At 50.2% G+C, this 16,978-nt stretch overlaps 1 protein-coding gene across 5 annotated transcripts in view; it reads right to left on the reverse strand.

Moving 5' to 3' along the window:
* Positions 1 to 16,978, reverse strand: part of LOC105006325 (transient receptor potential cation channel subfamily M member 4) — a 112,749-nt gene that overhangs the window by 49,510 nt on the left and 46,261 nt on the right. For all 5 annotated transcript variants that reach the window (XM_020044418.3, XM_020044419.3, XM_020044420.3 and 2 more), the window contains 4 exons: positions 10,729 to 10,830; positions 5,467 to 5,595; positions 4,866 to 4,995; positions 3,932 to 4,077 (listed from right to left, as the gene is read on the reverse strand). In XM_020044418.3, the coding sequence (XP_019899977.2) occupies positions 3,932 to 4,077; positions 4,866 to 4,995; positions 5,467 to 5,595; positions 10,729 to 10,830 (507 nt within the window). The remainder of the gene's footprint in view (positions 1 to 3,931; positions 4,078 to 4,865; positions 4,996 to 5,466; positions 5,596 to 10,728; positions 10,831 to 16,978) is intronic.

Below are 16,978 nucleotides of genomic sequence, written 5' to 3' on the forward strand. Positions count from 1 at the left end.
ATCATTAATCCCTATATTTAATTGAAAATAGTATCAAGAAAACATATCAAATGTTGAAACTGAGAAATGTTATAGTTTTTGGAAAAACTCATGTCCATTAAAATATATTCCTTGCACTGGCCACTTATCAGTTACAGAATAGATTTCAAAGTAGTGCCTTTAGTCTATAAATCACTGAATGGTTTAGGCCCCCGAGTACATTTCTGAATTCTGATATATTTGAAGATAAAAAAATCGAGCAGTGCTTTTAAATCCATGAACTCAGGTCATCTAGTTGAGCCCAGAGTCCAAACTAAACATTGTGAATCCGCATTTAGCAGTTATGCTGCACACAACTGGAATAAACTACCAGAAGATCTTAGACATGCTCCAAACTTTTTCCCTTTTCACATGCCTATGAATAAGCGCTTAAACTTAACCACACTACTAGCCTTACAGATTTTATAACCACCTCATTCAATCTACCAGTCATGTATTTATTTCATTGTTATGGGCATGAGTTTATTCTATTTTAATTTTCTTATTCTATGTTTTATTATTATGGTGGTTAGAGTACACCTAGGGTGGTTAGAGCACCTCCTTGTTATTTAAGGAGGTTAGAGTCAATCTTATTTTATTAATGTTTTTATTCTAGTGTTTGTTTTTATTCTATTGTATTTTCTTCTTTTTCTTTGTAAAGCACACTGAATTGCTTCTATGTATGAACTATGCTATATAAATAAATCTGCATGCTTGCATTTTGAATTTGACACCAGCAACATGTTTCAAAAAACTTGGGACAGGGGTGTGTTTACCATTATGTTGCATCACCTCTTCTTTTAACAATAGTCTGTAAGTGTTTGGGAACTGAGGAGACCAATTGCTGTAGTTTTGAAAGTGAAATGTATTCCCATTCCTGCTTGATATAGGATTTCAGCTGCTCAACAGTATCCTTTGTCATATCTTTCATTTCATAATGCGGCAAATGTTTTCAATGGGTGACAGGTCTTTTACTTCGGAGTCATGTTGTTGTAATATGTGTAGAACGTGGTTTGGCTCTGTCTTGCTGAAATAAGCAAAGCATTCCATGAAAAATACATTGTCTGGATAGCAGCCTATGTGGCTCCAAAACCTGTATATATTGTTCAGAATTAATGGTGCTTTCAGAGATGTGCAAGTCACCCATGCCATTTGCACTAATGCACCCCAATACCATCAAGGATGCTGGCTATTCAACTGTGCGCTGATAACAAGTCGGATGGTACCTCTCCTCTTTTATTCGGAGAACGTAGTGTCCATGATTCCCAAAAATAATTTAAAATTTTGATTTGTCAGATTGAGGAGATCCTCGAAGTACTCCTTCCAATCCCGCTGTCACTTCTTCCATTGAGGAAGCAGAGGATGAGGTATCAGAGGTGGACTCGTCCATCACCCGGGCTGAAGTCACTGAGGTGGTCAAGAAACTCCTCGGTGGCAAGGCACCGGGGGTGGATGAGATCCGCCCTGAGTACCTCAAGTCTCTGGATGTTGTGGGGCTGTCTTGGTTGACACGCCTGTGCAACATCGCGTGGCGGTCGGGGACAGTGCCTCTGGGATGGCAGACCGGGGTGGTGGTCCCTCTTTTTAAGAAGGGGGACCGGAGGGTGTGTTCCAACTATAGGGGGATCACACTTCTCAGCCTCCCCGGGAAAGTCTATGCCAGGGTTCTGGAGAGGAGAATACGGCCGATAGTAGAACCTCGGATTCAGGAGGAACAGTGTGGTTTTCGTCCGGGCCGTGGAACACTGGACCAGCTCTATACCCTCTACAGGGTGTTGGAGGGTTCATGGGAGTTTGCCCAACCAATCCACATGTGTTTTGTGGATTTGGAGAAGGCATTCGACTGTGTCCCTCGCGGCATCTTGTGGAGGGTGCTTGGGGAATATGGGGTCCTGGGTCCTTTGCTAAGGGCTGTCAGGTCCCTGTACAACCGAAGCAGGAGCTTGGTCCGCATTGCCGGCAGTAAGTCAGACTTGTTCCCAGTGCATGTTGGACTCCGGCAGGGCTGCCCTTTGTCACCGGTTCTGTTCGTAATTTTTATGGACAGAATTTCTAGGCGCAGCCAGGGGCCGGAGGGTGTCAGGTTTGGGGACCACACAATTTCGTCTCTGCTCTTTGCAGATGATGTTGTCGTGTTGGCCCCTTCTAACCAGGACCTTCAGCATGCGCTGGGACGGTTTGCAGCCGAGTGTGAAGCGGTGGGGATGAAAATCAGTACCTCCAAATCCGAGGCCATGGTCCTCAGTCGGAAAAGGGTGGCTTGCCCACTTCAGGTTGGTGGAGAGTGCCTGCCTCAAGTGGAGGAGTTTAAGTATCTAGGGGTCTTGTTCACGAGTGAGGGAAGGATGGAACGGGAGATTGACAGACGGATCGGTGCAGCTTCTGCAGTAATGCAGTCGATGTATCGGTCTGTCGTGGTGAAGAAAGAGCTGAGCCGCAAGGCGAAGCTCTCGATTTACCAGTCAATCTACGTTCCTACTCTCACCTATGGTCATGAGCTTTGGGTCATGACCGAAAGGACAAGATCCCGTATACAGGCGGCCGAAATGAGCTTTCTCCGCAGGGTGGCCGGGCGATCCCTTAGAGATAGGGTGAGAAGTTCGGTCACCCGGGAGGAGCTCAGAGTAGAGCCGCTGCTCCTCCACATCGAGAGGGGTCAGCTGAGGTGGCTTGGGCATCTTTTTCGGATGCCTCCGGAACGCCTTCCTGGGAAGGTGTTCCGGTCCCGTCCCACCGGGAGGAGACCCCGGGGAAGACCTAGGACACGCTGGAGGGACTATGTCTCCCGGCTGGCCTGGGAACGCCTCGGTGTCCCCCCGGAAGAGCTGGAGGAAGTGTCTGGGGAGAGGGAAGTCTGGGCATCCCTGCTTAGACTGCTGCCCCCGCGACCCGGCCCCGGATAAGCGGAAGAAGATGGTATGGTATGGATTTGTCAGATCACAGCACAGTTTTTCACTTCGCCTCAGTCCATCTTAAATTACCTTGGGCCCAGAGAAGGCGTCTGCGTTTCTGGATCTGGTTCATATATAGCATGGTTGAGTTTCAACTTGCATTTGTGGATGCAGCAACATACTGTGTTCACAGACAATGGTTTTGGTCTTTCACAGATTGGTGAAACCCTCCCCAGCTTTACTTATGAAAGATTCATCCTCTCTGGGATGCTCTTTTTATATCCTTATACCCTCTTTTTATATCATGTTACTGACCTGTTGCCAATTAACCAAATTAGTTATGAGATGTTCCACCATGTTTTTTGCATTACACAACTTTTCCAGTCTTTTGATGCCTCTGTCACAGCTTTTTTTTAAAACATTTTGCTGACATATATGAAATGGTCATATATTTCTCAAGAAAACATAAAATGTCTCAGTTTCAACATTTGATATGCTGTCTTTGTACAGTTTTTTTAAATTGAAAATAAGGTTTATATTATTTGCACATCAATACATTTGGTTTTTCTTACATTTTACAGAGCTTCCCAAATTTTTGGAGATTGTAACGGGATTGTAAGTGTGGGAATTTTAATTAGGTACATTTATTGGCCATCCATGGTGTGTAATCTTAAGATCCTTCAAGGGCTGCTTGGCAATCATACCTTGGGCACCGTTTGAATGCCTACAATAACAAGTTTCACAACAGAACCTATTTAATTTTTCTTTTGCAAATCTGTGAGTTCCTGGTTTCTATTGTGCTACAATAATTTTGGTCTGTTTTTGTAGGGAGTGTAGAGATGAGGGCTTGTCCAGGATATTGGGTACAATTTATGTTGGAGTTACTTCCATCACTATTAAAAGCACTTCGTAGATGGTTCTAAGACTGGGTAAACAAGGCCCTAGTTAGTTTTAATAAGATGAATGTAAAAATACAGGTCACATGTACCCTCAGACACAAACCCTGGGGGTTTAGTACAGACCTGTACACCGTCATGACTGAAGAAGTGGCGGGCATCGGCTGCAGTGGCCATTTGCAGACAGGTAGCTTCACCCCACATTGGAGACTGCCGTATAAGGAGGGTGAAAGATCGGCTCTCATTGCTCTGGTAGCACTCACTGAATACGTCTAGAGAGTTGATTAAAGGGTGAAAAATAAGCACACACTAAACACTCTCGTAAATGAGATTCTACATCAAAGGGCTATCCTAGCAATAAATTAAATTCAACATCTAGAGGAAGAGAAAGAAAGAGATAATAGAAAGGTCACATCACAGTATATTATTCCATTAAAAATCTTAATTATTTCGCATGGAGATGAGGGAGGCTGAAAAAAATTGGAACAGAGTCAGATCTATGTAGACTTTATGGTAGATTCAAGCTTTACTCCACTTTGGGGCACTCAAGATTCTCTAGATTGATGTTCCCTTCTTAGCATGGTACTTGCCTGCAGGCTACCATTAAAAACATTGCTAGCTAACTGGAGTTTTCAGCCTCCCTCATCTCCAGGCGAAATAATTAAGATTTTTAATTGAATAATATACTGTGGCACAAAGCCTGCTGCATCAGTGTCGCAAAAAGGCCCCTGAAGAAGGCTGGCAGGTTCCGGAACCTTCCAGGGACAGCCAGCAAGGCCAGCCCCGCCCCTGATAATAAATAGTATTGTTACATAAACAAGGTCTAATTTCAGCTGCAACCAGATAAAATTGTGAACTGCATTTGCTTTACTGCTGCGATGGGGATGAGTGCATATAGCAAACTACTTCACAAAAGCTCCACAAAAAAATTATCTTGCAGTCTGATGTAGATCCTCTACTAGGCATTAACAGGTAATCCTCTCTCACAAAATAAAAGCTGTTTAAGTTTTCTTAACTCTGCTGACACTGTCATAGAACAGACAGAACAGAGCTAACTCACCATGGGCCAAGTTCTCAAACTTCTGGGCCAGCTCCTTCATAGACAGCTTGGTCTCCGTCTCACTCTCCAGCTTTGACAGCTCTCTCAGAATCTTACAGGCTGCCAGAGCACCGAGGACAGACTCCCCAGCCTGGAGGATAGAGAGGGACAGAGAGGGAAATGTGTAGAGCAAGGGAAAATGAAGGGAATAGAAAGACAGTGAAGGATCATAAGTAAAATATCTGTGCATTGGTAAATTGATGCATTAATTTCTCCACAGATTGCCAGGTTGCATACATTGTTCATTAAAATACATAATTGTAAGCAGCTCAACAATAGCACAAGTCACTCGTGAATAAAGCTATATCATTGTGATCAAGAGTTTAAATCCTGGTTGCAGCATACTGACAATGTCGGGGAGTCTAGCGTTGGGTAATGCGAAATGTCTCGGCACTGTCTGGGATTAGTGGAGGGTATGTCGGACAGGGCTGCCAGACAGGCCTGCATTGTCAACTCCTTGGGGTGAGTTAGGTGTCTTCAAACATCAAGCAATAAGTCTTTCAAGTGCATAGATTGCTAAAAGGTAAATGTAAAACTGGTAGATATTTTTTATTATATTTACCATCTCCCAGAAGTAGACAGCCATCTCACTACGGTTCTGTAGGACAGCCCAGATGAACAGAGAGGCCCAGGGATACTGACAGTGCTGCTTCCTGTATGAACACTCCCCCAGTAATAACCTATTTACATGCTGTGAGAGGATTGAGACCGGAGATAGAGTGAATACACAGTGGTTAGTACAAAAGTCACAGTTAAATGTAATGGCCAGCAATAAAGTGGTATTCATTTCGCAGCGTTGATAATTCAATTATTCGAATGGCTCAGCCAACTGATGGAGCCCTTCATCTCTGTCTCGCTCTACATATCCGTCTCCCTAGCATTTCCTTCCTACTGTCCTTTCAATAAACAAAATATGAAAAGGTTTGTTCCAAAAACTTGATGTACACACTGTGACAATTTCTAAACATTCAACATTTAGCAGATTCATTTAACTGTCAATATGGTCCATATTAAAGGGCACTTCTATTTATAGAGAACACTTTTCAAATGCAATATTGGTGCACAATCTTTCCTTGAAATATCATTAGGGATAAAAAAGGTACAGTTTCAAAAGAAAAGGTTCTTGAATTATTTGTTTAAAGGTTTTTCTAATTTCTTCAAGGAACTTTTTGAAGTTCTCAAATATGTTCTAGGCCTACCAGAAAATATTACTCTTATAATCAAAGAAGGGGTGACCGGAATCTGATGCTTCTCTATGTGGGGACTCCAGGCTATAGCTGAATTAATGTGTTTTGACTGTCTCAACCCAGAACATTTCTGTATCTTCTTAAGTCTAGTTAATTTCTGATACAACAAATATTTTAGTGGCATAGACCTTGAAAGTGCTCAAGACCAAATGAAATCCTCTGATTATTCAAAGTGTTGGAGTGGAACATTCATGTGGGTATTCCAGCCGAAAAAACGTCTTATCAAAACCATTAAAAGGACCCTGGAATGATTAATGGAGAAACACACTGTCAGATCTAAAAGACTAAGTGTAATGGGTTGGTCTTCCCTAACAGTACATTGCATAACCTATGGCAAACAGTAAAAACAACAGTTGGTGGAGGAGACTCCTGAAACATTGTAGAATAAGAGAACTGCTGATTTAAAAATGGCTTTATAAATGTATGTGATTAATTAATTGATTGATTGATTGAGTGAAAAGCAGTTTGCCTCTGAAGAGTGGTCCAAACTGCTAAGTGAAGTTATCAGTTATTAGTAGAACATTAACAGAGGGGTTTAATAGAAACTCTTCAGCGGGTTCTAGGAAGAACCATTTATGGAGTTTGTGTGACAACTGCGACCTCTGCTGGTTCACCTCCCCCTGCAGCGGGCGGGCCCCAGCGGTCGACGTCACCGGCTTTCTGACACCACCGTCTCATTATACATTTCACCTGTGTCTCGTTTAATGCACCTGTTCCTCATCATCGCTGTTTCCCCCCGGTATATATGTTCCCTCTGCTCCCCCTGTCTTTGTGTGTGATTGTCTCTGACTACTGAAAGAGCTGTACGACGCTTCGTCAACTGTATATACATATCTTGTATTGGTTCGTGAGGATACCATTAAAAAGATCCTTCCACCACGCCTTCTCCTGCTCCTCCTTGTCCATCCAAACCCCGAAGACGTGACAGAATCACACACCCAGACGACAACAAGGATATGGAGCAACAAGGAGCCACAGGCGAGGCCGGTGTTGCGGAGGCGGTAAAAGTACACTCAACCTTGCTGGCCAGCCTAGGCGCCGCGATGGACACTGTGTTGAAAGCGGTGCTGCGCCTAGAGCTGAGCCAGTGGAACCCCGCAGCACCGGCCGTCTCTCCACCTCCCCAAGCCGCATCGCCCAGCATGGTCTAGTCGACGTCTGTCGGGGTGGTCGCGGAAGTGCCAGGGTAGGTGTTTGGGTGTTTCCGTTGGCTCGACCTCGGTGGAGAGTCCAGACAGTGCGCCCGCCGTGCCCATTCCCCCTGAATACAGGGACTTGGCTACGGTTTTCTCCAAAGCCAAGGCTGCTGTGTTGCCACCACACCGGCTGGGGGATTGTGCGATAGACCTCGTTGACGGAGCCGCACTCCCGAAGGGTCACGTGTATCCACTGTCCCGCACCGAAACGGAGACTATGAACGCCTACGTTACGGAAGCGTTGGAACAGGGCTACATTAGGCCCTCCAAGTCACAGGTCTCCTCGAGTTTCTTTTTTGTGAAAAAGAAGGACGGTGGTTTGCGCCCGTGCATCGATTACCGGGCGCTGAACAAGATCACCATTCCGTTCCGCTACCCTCTCCCTTTGATCTCTGCGGAGGTGGAGAGGATGCACGGGGCCCGCTTTTTCACTAAATTAGACCTCAGGAGTGCCTATAACCTGGTGCGTATCCGGGAAGGAGACGAGTGGAAAACCGCTTTTAGTACCACATCTGGCCATTACGAGTATTTAGTGATGCCGTACGGGTTGATGAATGCTCCTTCAGTCTTCCAGTCCTTCGTCAACGACGTATTCCGGGACTTGTTGTGCGAAGGAGTGGTAGTGTATATTGATGACATCTTGATATTCACTGCTACCCGCGCCAAACATGTCTCGTTAGTGCGCAGAGTGCTGGCTCGACTGCTGGAGCATGACCTGTACGTGAAAGCTGAGAAGTGTCTGTTTTTCCAGTCGTCTGTGTCCTTCCTGGGATATCGCTTTTCCAGCACAGGTGTGGCTATGGAGGAGCCTCACGTTGACGCCGTGCGTAATTGGCCGACCCCAACCACGGTTAAGGACGTGCAACGTTTCTTAGGCTTCTCTAATTACTACAGGAGGTTTATCCGGGGCTTTAGCCAGGTCGCGGCTCCGATCACCTCCCTTCTGAAGGGGGGGGCGACCCGGTTGCGGTGGACCGTGGACGCGGAGCGGGCGTTTGTGGAACTGAAACACCGTTTCACCACCGCTCCGGTCCTGGCCCATCCCGACCCGTCGCTCCAGTTCATCGTGGAGGTGGACGCGTCCGATTGTGGGCTCGGTGCCATCCTCTCCCAGCGGACGGGGTGTCGTAACACGCTCCGTCCCTGTGCCTTCTTCTCCCAGAAGCTCAGTGCGGCGGAGCGGAACTACGACATTGGTGATCGTGAGCTGCTGGCCGTGGTTCGAGCTCTGTCGGCGTGGAGGCACTGGTTAGAGGGGGCTAAACACCCTTTCCTCGTCTGGACTGACCACCGGAACCTGGAGTACATGCGGGCAGCGAGGAGGCTGACCCCTCGCCAGGCAAGGTGGGCTATGTTCTTCACCCGGTTTGTGTTTACTCTCACCTACAGGCCGGGGAGTAAGAACGTCGGGGCTGACGCGCTGTCCCGCCAGCATGACACGGAGGAGAGGCCAGTGGATGATGCTCCCGTGCTCCCGGAGTCATGCATCGTGGCACCGGTGGTATGGGAACTGGACGCGGACATCGCCAGAGCCCAGCGCGACGAGCCCTCTCCGCCCACATGCCCTGAGGGCCGTACGTATGTGCCGGCGTCTGTCCGCGACCGCCTCATCTACTGGGCGCATACATCTCCCTCCTCCGGTCATCCTGGCATCGGGCCAACAGTGCGCGCCCTGGCCGGTAAGTACTGGTGGCCCACTTTAGCCAAGGACGTGAGGGTATACGTCTCTTCCTGCTCGGTGTGCGCCCAGAGTAAGGCACCCCGGCACCTACCTGTGGGCAAGTTGCACCCCTTGCCCATTCCACAACGACCATGGTCCCACCTTTCTGTTGATTTTTTGACTGATCTCCCCCCTTCCCAGGGCCATACCACCATCCTGGTCGTTGTGGATCGGTTCTCGAAGTCCTGCCGCCTCTTGCCTCTGCCCGGCCTTCCTATTGCCCTACAGACCGCGGAGGCCCTGTTTACACACGTCTTCCGGCACTATGGGGTGCCCGAGGACATCGTGTCTGACCGGGGTCCCCAATTCACGTCCAGGGTGTGGAAAGCGTTTATGCAGCACCTGGGGATCTCGGTCAGCCTGACCTCGGGCTACCATCCCCAGTCTAACGGGCAGGTGGAGCGGGTAAACCAAGAAGTGGGTAGGTTCCTCCGGTCCTACTGCCAGGACCGGCCGGGGGAGTGGGCAGAGTTTCTGCCGTGGGCAGAATATGCACTGAATTCTCTGCACCACTCCTCCACGGGCGTGACACCATTCCAGTGCGTACTGGGCTACCAGCCGGTCCTGGCGCCCTGGACGCCGAGCCAGACCGGTACCCCTGCGGTGGACGACTGGTTCCGGCGGGCAGCGGGCACATGGGAGGCAGTACAATCCCGCCTCCGGCTCGCTGTCTGCCGTCAAAAGACCTCTGCGGACCGCCACCGCGGGGAGGCCCCGGTGTATCGGCCGGGCGACCGGGTCTGGCTCTCGTCCAGGGACCTGCCCCTCCGCCTGCCCTGCCGGAAGCTGGCCCCGCGGTTTGTGGGGCCCTTTAAAGTCCTGAGGAGAGTCAACGAGGTAACATATCGGTTACGCCTTCCCCCCGACTACCGTATTAACCCCTCGTTCCATGTGTCTCTCCTCAGGCCGGTGGTGGATGGTCTCCTTCAGGGGTGTGAGGTGCGGGAGGTTCCCCCTCCCCCTCTGGACATCGAGGGGGCCCCGGCGTACTCTGTCCGCTCCATCATCGACTCGAGGCGCCGGGCGGGGGGCCTCCAGTACCTCGTGGAGTGGGAGGGGTACGGCCCGGAGGAGCGGAGCTGGGTTCCGGTGAAGGACGTCCTGGCTCCCGTCCTTATCCGCGACTTCCATCAGCGTCGGCCGGATCGCCCTGCTCCGCGCCCCCCGGGTCGGCCCCGTCGCGCGGCTTAGGCCGCGCGTCAGAGGGGGGGGTACTGTGACAACTGCGACCTCTGCTGGTTCACCTCCCCCTGCAGCGGGCGGGCCCCAGCGGTCGACGTCACCGGCTTTCTGACACCACCGTCTCATTATACATTTCACCTGTGTCTCGTTTAATGCACCTGTTCCTCATCATCGCTGTTTCCCCCCGGTATATATGTTCCCTCTGCTCCCCCTGTCTTTGTGTGTGATTGTCTCTGACTACTGAAAGAGCTGTACGACGCTTCGTCAACTGTATATACATATCTTGTATTGGTTCGTGAGGATACCATTAAAAAGATCCTTCCACCACGCCTTCTCCTGCTCCTCCTTGTCCATCCAAACCCCGAAGCCGTGACAGTTTGCTGTTTAACACCAAAAGCGTTCCACTATGAAAACAAGCTTTGTGTTCTATAGAAGCTCTATAGGAATACTATTTGGAATTCAGCTTTGACAGCCCCTACCTTCATTGCTCTCCAAGTGCTGGTGCTCTGATCCAATTCCAGCAGAGTATAATAAAATGGCTGACAAACATCTCCCATGATGTCCCATAATAACCTTGAAACCTGGAGGTGAGATGAGAGACAAAGTCAGAGAAGAGATGTCTGTTAACAGGTAACTTTTTCACATTTAGATGAAGCAGATTAAAGACATTAACGGTTTTATAGACATTCGGAGGAAAAGGCTGGAGAAGGGAGTTTTGGCGAAGGAAGAGGGACTGGGAGAAGAACAAAGAAGAAGGCTGATGAGCCTTGAGACTCATGGTCCGCATGCAGACATTTAACACTAGAACAGAAATCATGTGACCTTGAGGAGGGGAAACATATTAAGGGCATGAAGAAGTAACATAATCCTATACCCATGAGACTTACAGTGAGGGATTTTTTTTTCTTATCCCCTGCTGATTTTGCACGTTTGCAAACTGACAAAGAAATTATCAGTCTATAATTTTAATGGTAGGTTTGTTTAAACGGTGAGAGCCAGAATAACAACAAAAAAATCCAGAAAATCCCATGTCAAAAATGTTATAAATTGATTAGCATTTTAATGAGTGAAATAAGTATTTGATCCCCTCTCAATCAGAAAGATTTCTGGCTCCCAGGTGTCTTTTATATGGGTAACGAGCTGAGATTAGGAGCACACTCTTAAATGGATGAATGGATGACAAACTGTGTTGAAAATCCTGTGAGATGCCAGAAACATTCTATACAGGTGCATCTCAAAATATTTGAATATCGTGGAAAAGTTTATTTCCGTAATTCAAATCAAAAATTGACACCTTCATATATTCTAAATTAATTACATATAAAGTGAAACATTTCAATACTTTTTGGTTTCAATCTTGATGATTATGGCAAAAATCCAGTATTTCGAAATATTATTATTATTATTATTGGATTGCATTGCATTGCATCATCTTCCGCTTATCCGGGGCCGGGTCGCGGGGGCAGCAGTCTAAGCAGGGATGCCCAGACTTCCCTCTCCCCAGACACTTCCTCCAGCTCTTCCGGGGGGACACCGAGGCGTTCCCAGGCCAGCCGGGAGACATAGTCCCTCCAGCGTGTCCTAGGTCTTCCCCGGGGTCTCTTCCCGGTGGGACGGGACCGGAACACCTTCCCAGGAAGGCGTTCCGGAGGCATCCGAAACAGATGCCCAAGCCACCTCAGCTGACCCCTCTCGATGTGGAGGAGCAGCGGCTCTACTCTGAGCTCCTCCCGGGTGACCGAGCTTCTCACCCTATCTCTAAGGGATCGCCCAGCCACCCTGCGGAGAAAGCTCATTTCGGCCGCCTGTATCCGGGATCTTGTCCTTTCGGTCATGACCCAAAGCTCATGACCATAGGTGAGAGTAGGAACGTAGATTGACCGGTAAATCGAGAGCTTCGCCTTGCGGCTCAGCTCTTTCTTCACCACGACAGACCGATACATCGACCGCATTACTGCAGAAGCTGCACCGATCCGTCTGTCAATCTCCCGTTCCATCCTTCCCTCACTCGTGAACAGGACCCCTAGATACTTAAACTCCTCCACTTGAGGCAGGCACTCTCCACCAACCTGAAGTGGGCAAGCCACCCTTTTCCGACTGAGGACCATGGCCTCGGATTTGGAGGTACTGATTTTCATCCCCACCGCTTCACACTCGGCTGCAAACCGTCCAAGTGCATGCTGAAGGTCCTGGCTTGAAGGGGCCAACACGACAACATCATCCGCAAAGAGCAGAGACGAAATCGTGTGGTCCCCAAACCTGACACCCTCCGGCCCCTGGCTGCGCCTAGAAATTCTGTCCATAAAAATTACTAACAGAACCGGTGACAAAGGGCAGCCCTGCCGGAGTCCAACATGCACAGGGAACAAGTCTGACTTACTGCCGGCAATGCGGACCAAGCTCCTGCTTCGGTCGTACAGGGACCTGACAGCCCTTAGCAAAGGACCCAGGACCCCATATTCCCGAAGCACTCTCCACAGGATGCCGCGAGGGACACAGTCGAATGCCTTCTCCAAATCCACAAAACACATGTGGACTGGTTGGGCAAACTCCCATGAACCCTCCATCACCCTGTAGAGGGTATAGAGCTGGTCCAGTGTTCCACGGCCTGGACGAAAACCACACTGTTCCTCCTGAATCCGAGGTTCTACTATCGGCCGTATTCTCCTCTCCAGAACCCTGGCATAGACTTTCCCGGGGAGGCTGAGAAGTGTGATCCCCCTATAGTTGGAACACACCCTCCGGTCCCCCTTCTTATAAAGAGGGACCACCACCCCGGTCTGCCATCCCAGAGGCACTGTCCCCGACTGCCACGCGATGTTGCACAGGCGTGTCAGCCAAGACAGCCCCACAACATCCAGAGACTTGAGGTACTCAGGGCGGATCTCATCCACCCCCGGTGCCTTGCCACCGAGGAGTTTCTTAACCACCTCGGTGACTTCAGCCCGGGTGATGGACGAGTCCACCTCTGAGCCTTCATCCTCTGCTTCCTCAATGGAAGATGTGACGGCAGGATTGAGGAGATCCTCGAAGTACTCCTTCCACCGCCCAACGACATCCCCAGTTGAGGTCAACAGCTGCCCACCTCTACTGTAAACAGCGTTGGTAGGGCACTGTTTCCCTCTCCTGAGGCGCCGGATGGTTTGCCAGAATCTCTTCGAGGCCAGCCGATAGTCCTTCTCCATGGCCTCACCGAACTCCTCCCAGGCCCGAGTTTTTGCCTCCACAACCACCCGGGCTGCAGTCCGCTTGGCCTGTCGATACCCGTCAGCTGCCTCTGGAGTCCCACAAGCCAACCAGGCCTGATAGGACTCCTTCTTCAGCTTGACAGCATCCCTTACTTCCGGTGTCCACCACCGGGTTCGGGGATTGCCGCCTCGACAGGCACCGGAGACCTTACGGCCACAGCTCCGAGCGGCCGCTTCAACAATGGCGGTGGAGAACATGGTCCACTCGGACTCAATATCTCCAACCTCCCTCGGGATCCAGTCAAAGCTCTGCCGGAGGTGGGAGTTAAAGATCTCTCTGACAGGAGACTCGGCCAGACGTTCCCAGCAGACCCTTACAGTACGCTTGGGCCTGCCGAGTCTGTCCAGCTTCCTCCCCCGCCATCGGATCCAACTCACAACCAGGTGGTGATCAGTTGACAGCTCCGCCCCTCTCTTCACCCGAGTGTCCAAGACATATGGCCGCAGGTCAGATGAAACGACAACAAAGTCGATCATCGACCTGCGGCCTAGGGTGTCCTGGTGCCACGTGCACTGATGGACACCCTTATGCTTGAACATGGTGTTCGTTATGGACAAACTGTGACTAGCACAGAAGTCCAATAACTGAACACCGCTCGGGTTCAGATCAGGGGGGCCGTTCCTCCCAATCACGCCCCTCCAGGTATCACTGTCGTTGCCCACGTGGGCGTTGAAGTCCCCCAGTAGAACGATAGAGTCCCCAGTCGGAGCACTTTCCAGCACCCCTCCCAGAGACTCCAAGAAGGTCGGGTACTCTACACTGCCGTTCGGCCCGTAGGCACAAACAACAGTGAGAGACCTATCCCCGACCCGTAGGCGCAGGGAAACAACCCTCTCGTTCACCGGGGTATACTCCAACCCATGGCGGCAGAGCTGGGGAGCCAGGACACCCTAGGCCGCAGGTCGATGATCGACTTTGTTGTCGTTTCATCTGACCTGCGGCCGTATGTCTTGGACACTCAGGTGAAGAGAGGGGCGGAGCTGTCAACCTGGTGGTGAGTTGGATCCGATGGCGGGGGAGGAAGCTGGACAGACTCGGCAGGCCCAAGCATACTGTGAGGGTCTGCTGGGAACGTCTGTCGAGTCTCCTGTCAGAGAGATCTTTAACTCCCACCTCCGGCAGAGCTTCGACTGGATCCCGAGGGAGGCTGGAGATATTGAGTCCGAGTGGACCATGTTCTCCACTGCCATTGTCGAAGCGGCCGCTCGGAGCTGTGGCCGTAAGGTCTCCGGTGCCTGTCGAGGCGGCAATCCCCCGACCCGGTGGTGGACACCGGAGGTAAGGGATGCCGTCAAGCTGAAGAAGGAGTCCTATCAGGCCTGGTTGGCTTGTGGGACTCCTGAGGCAGCTGACGGATACCTGCAGGCCAAGCGGACTGCAGCCCGGGTGGTTGTGGAGGCAAAAACTCAGGCCTGGGAAGAGTTCAGTGAGGCCATGGAGAAGGACTATCGGCTGGCCTCGAAGAGATTCTGGCAAACCGTCCGGAGCCTCAGGAGAGGGAAACAGTGCCCTACCAAAGCTGTTTACAGTAGAGGTGGGCAGCTGTTGACCTCAACTGGGGATGTCGTCTTCCATTGAGGAAGCAGAGGATGAGGGCTCAGAGGTGGACTCGTCCATCACCCAGGATGAAGTTACAGAGGTAGTCAAGAAACTCCTCGGTGGCAAGGCACCGGGGGTGGATGAGATCCGCCCTGAGTACCTCAAGTCTCTGGATGTTGTGAGGCTGTCTTGGTTGACACGCCTGTGCTGTGTCCCTCGCGGCATCCTGTGGAGAGTGCTTCAGGAATATGGGGTCCTGGGTCCTTTGCTAAGGGCTGTCAGGTCCCTGTACGACCGAAGCAGGAGCTTGGTCCGCATTGCCGGCAGTAAGTCAGACTTTTTCCCCTGCCCTTTGTCGCCGGTTCTGTTAGTAATTTTTATGGACAGAATTTCTAGGCGCAGCCAGGGGCCGGAGGGTGTCAGGTTTGGGGACCACACGATTTCGTCTCTGCTCTTTGCGGATGATGTTGTAGTTTTGGCCATGGTCCTCAATCGGAAAAGGGTGGCTTGCCCACTTCAGGTTGGTGGAGAGTGCCTGCCTCAAGTGGAGGAGTTTAAGTATCTAGGGGTCTTGTTCACGAGTGAGGGAAGGATGGAACGGGAGATTGACAGATGGATCGGTGCAGCTTCTGCAGTAATGCGGTCGATGTATCGGTCTGTCGTGTTGAAGAAAGAGCTGAGCTGCAAGGCGAAGCTCTCGATTTACCAGTCAATCTACGTTCCTACTCTCACCTATCGTCATGAGCTTTGGGCCATGACCGAAAGGACAAGATCCCGGATACAGGCGGCCAAAATGAGCTTTCTCCGCAGGGTGGCTGGGCGATCCCTTAGAGATAGGGTGAGAAGCTCGGTCACCCGGGAGGAGCTCAGAGTAGAGCCGCTGCTCCTCCACATCGAGAGGGGTCAGCTGAGGTGGCTTGGGCATCTGTTCCGGATGCCTCCTGAACGCCTTCCCGGGAAGGTGTTCAGGGCCCGTCCCACCGGTAGGAGACCCCGGGGAAGACCTAGGACACACTGGAGGGACTATGTCTCCCGGCTGGCCTGGGAACGCCTCGGTGTCCCCCCGGAAGAGCTGGAGGAAGTGTCTGGGGAGAGGGAAGTCTGGGCATCTCTGCTTAGACTGCTGCCCCCGCGACCCGGCCCCGGATAAGCGGAAGATGATGATGATGACAATAAAAGCCATCATTGAAATGTATAAGGCAATATAGTTAAAAATCTAGTGTGTGAAAAAGAACAGACAAGTATAACATTAAAACAGAAATTAAACATAAAATGTACAGACTAAATTGATAACTATATGACCTTATATATTTCAATGATGCCTTTTATTATATATAGCTACGTTATAAGCCTAAAATTAAACTGTTTACAGTTATGTTGCAACTATTTCTAGTGGATTTTGAATTATTGTCTTCAGATATAAGGCTGCTTTGGTGCATGGCCTCCAGCCTGCTTTGAGCAAAACTGAAACTCTACAGACTGTGATTGAACATTGTAAACATGCAGAACGGCAGCAGCAGTCCGCTGATAACACGGCTACATCCAAACAAGAAAAGGAAAATACCAAGCTCCAGGCTGCTAAGCTCATGTATTATCAGGGACAAGGTCTGCAATTTGGTGGAAAGTGGGGAGGAACTGGTGGTTTTCGGGAAGAGTGGAAGAAATTATAGGGGAGGACGAAGCCGAGGGAGAGGTAGACAGGGACGGAGTGGGGACCAGACAAGAGATCAGTCATGTTACAATTGCGGTAAATATGGTCACTTTTGTAGAGGGTGCCCTGAACCAGAAAGACAGGAAGTTGTGGGTGGCGGACGGCAGATGGGACCACCACACAGTGTCACACTCAGTAAACCTAAGGATGACTGAAGTGTAGCGCAGACAGCTGACACATTTTCAAAGAAGCAGTTCCTCAGGAGGTTTACAAAGTCCAAAGATACCCCT

The sequence above is a fragment of the Esox lucius genome, chromosome 11 (genome assembly GCF_011004845.1).
Source record: "Esox lucius isolate fEsoLuc1 chromosome 11, fEsoLuc1.pri, whole genome shotgun sequence".
Taxonomy (NCBI): Eukaryota; Metazoa; Chordata; class Actinopteri; order Esociformes; family Esocidae; genus Esox; species Esox lucius.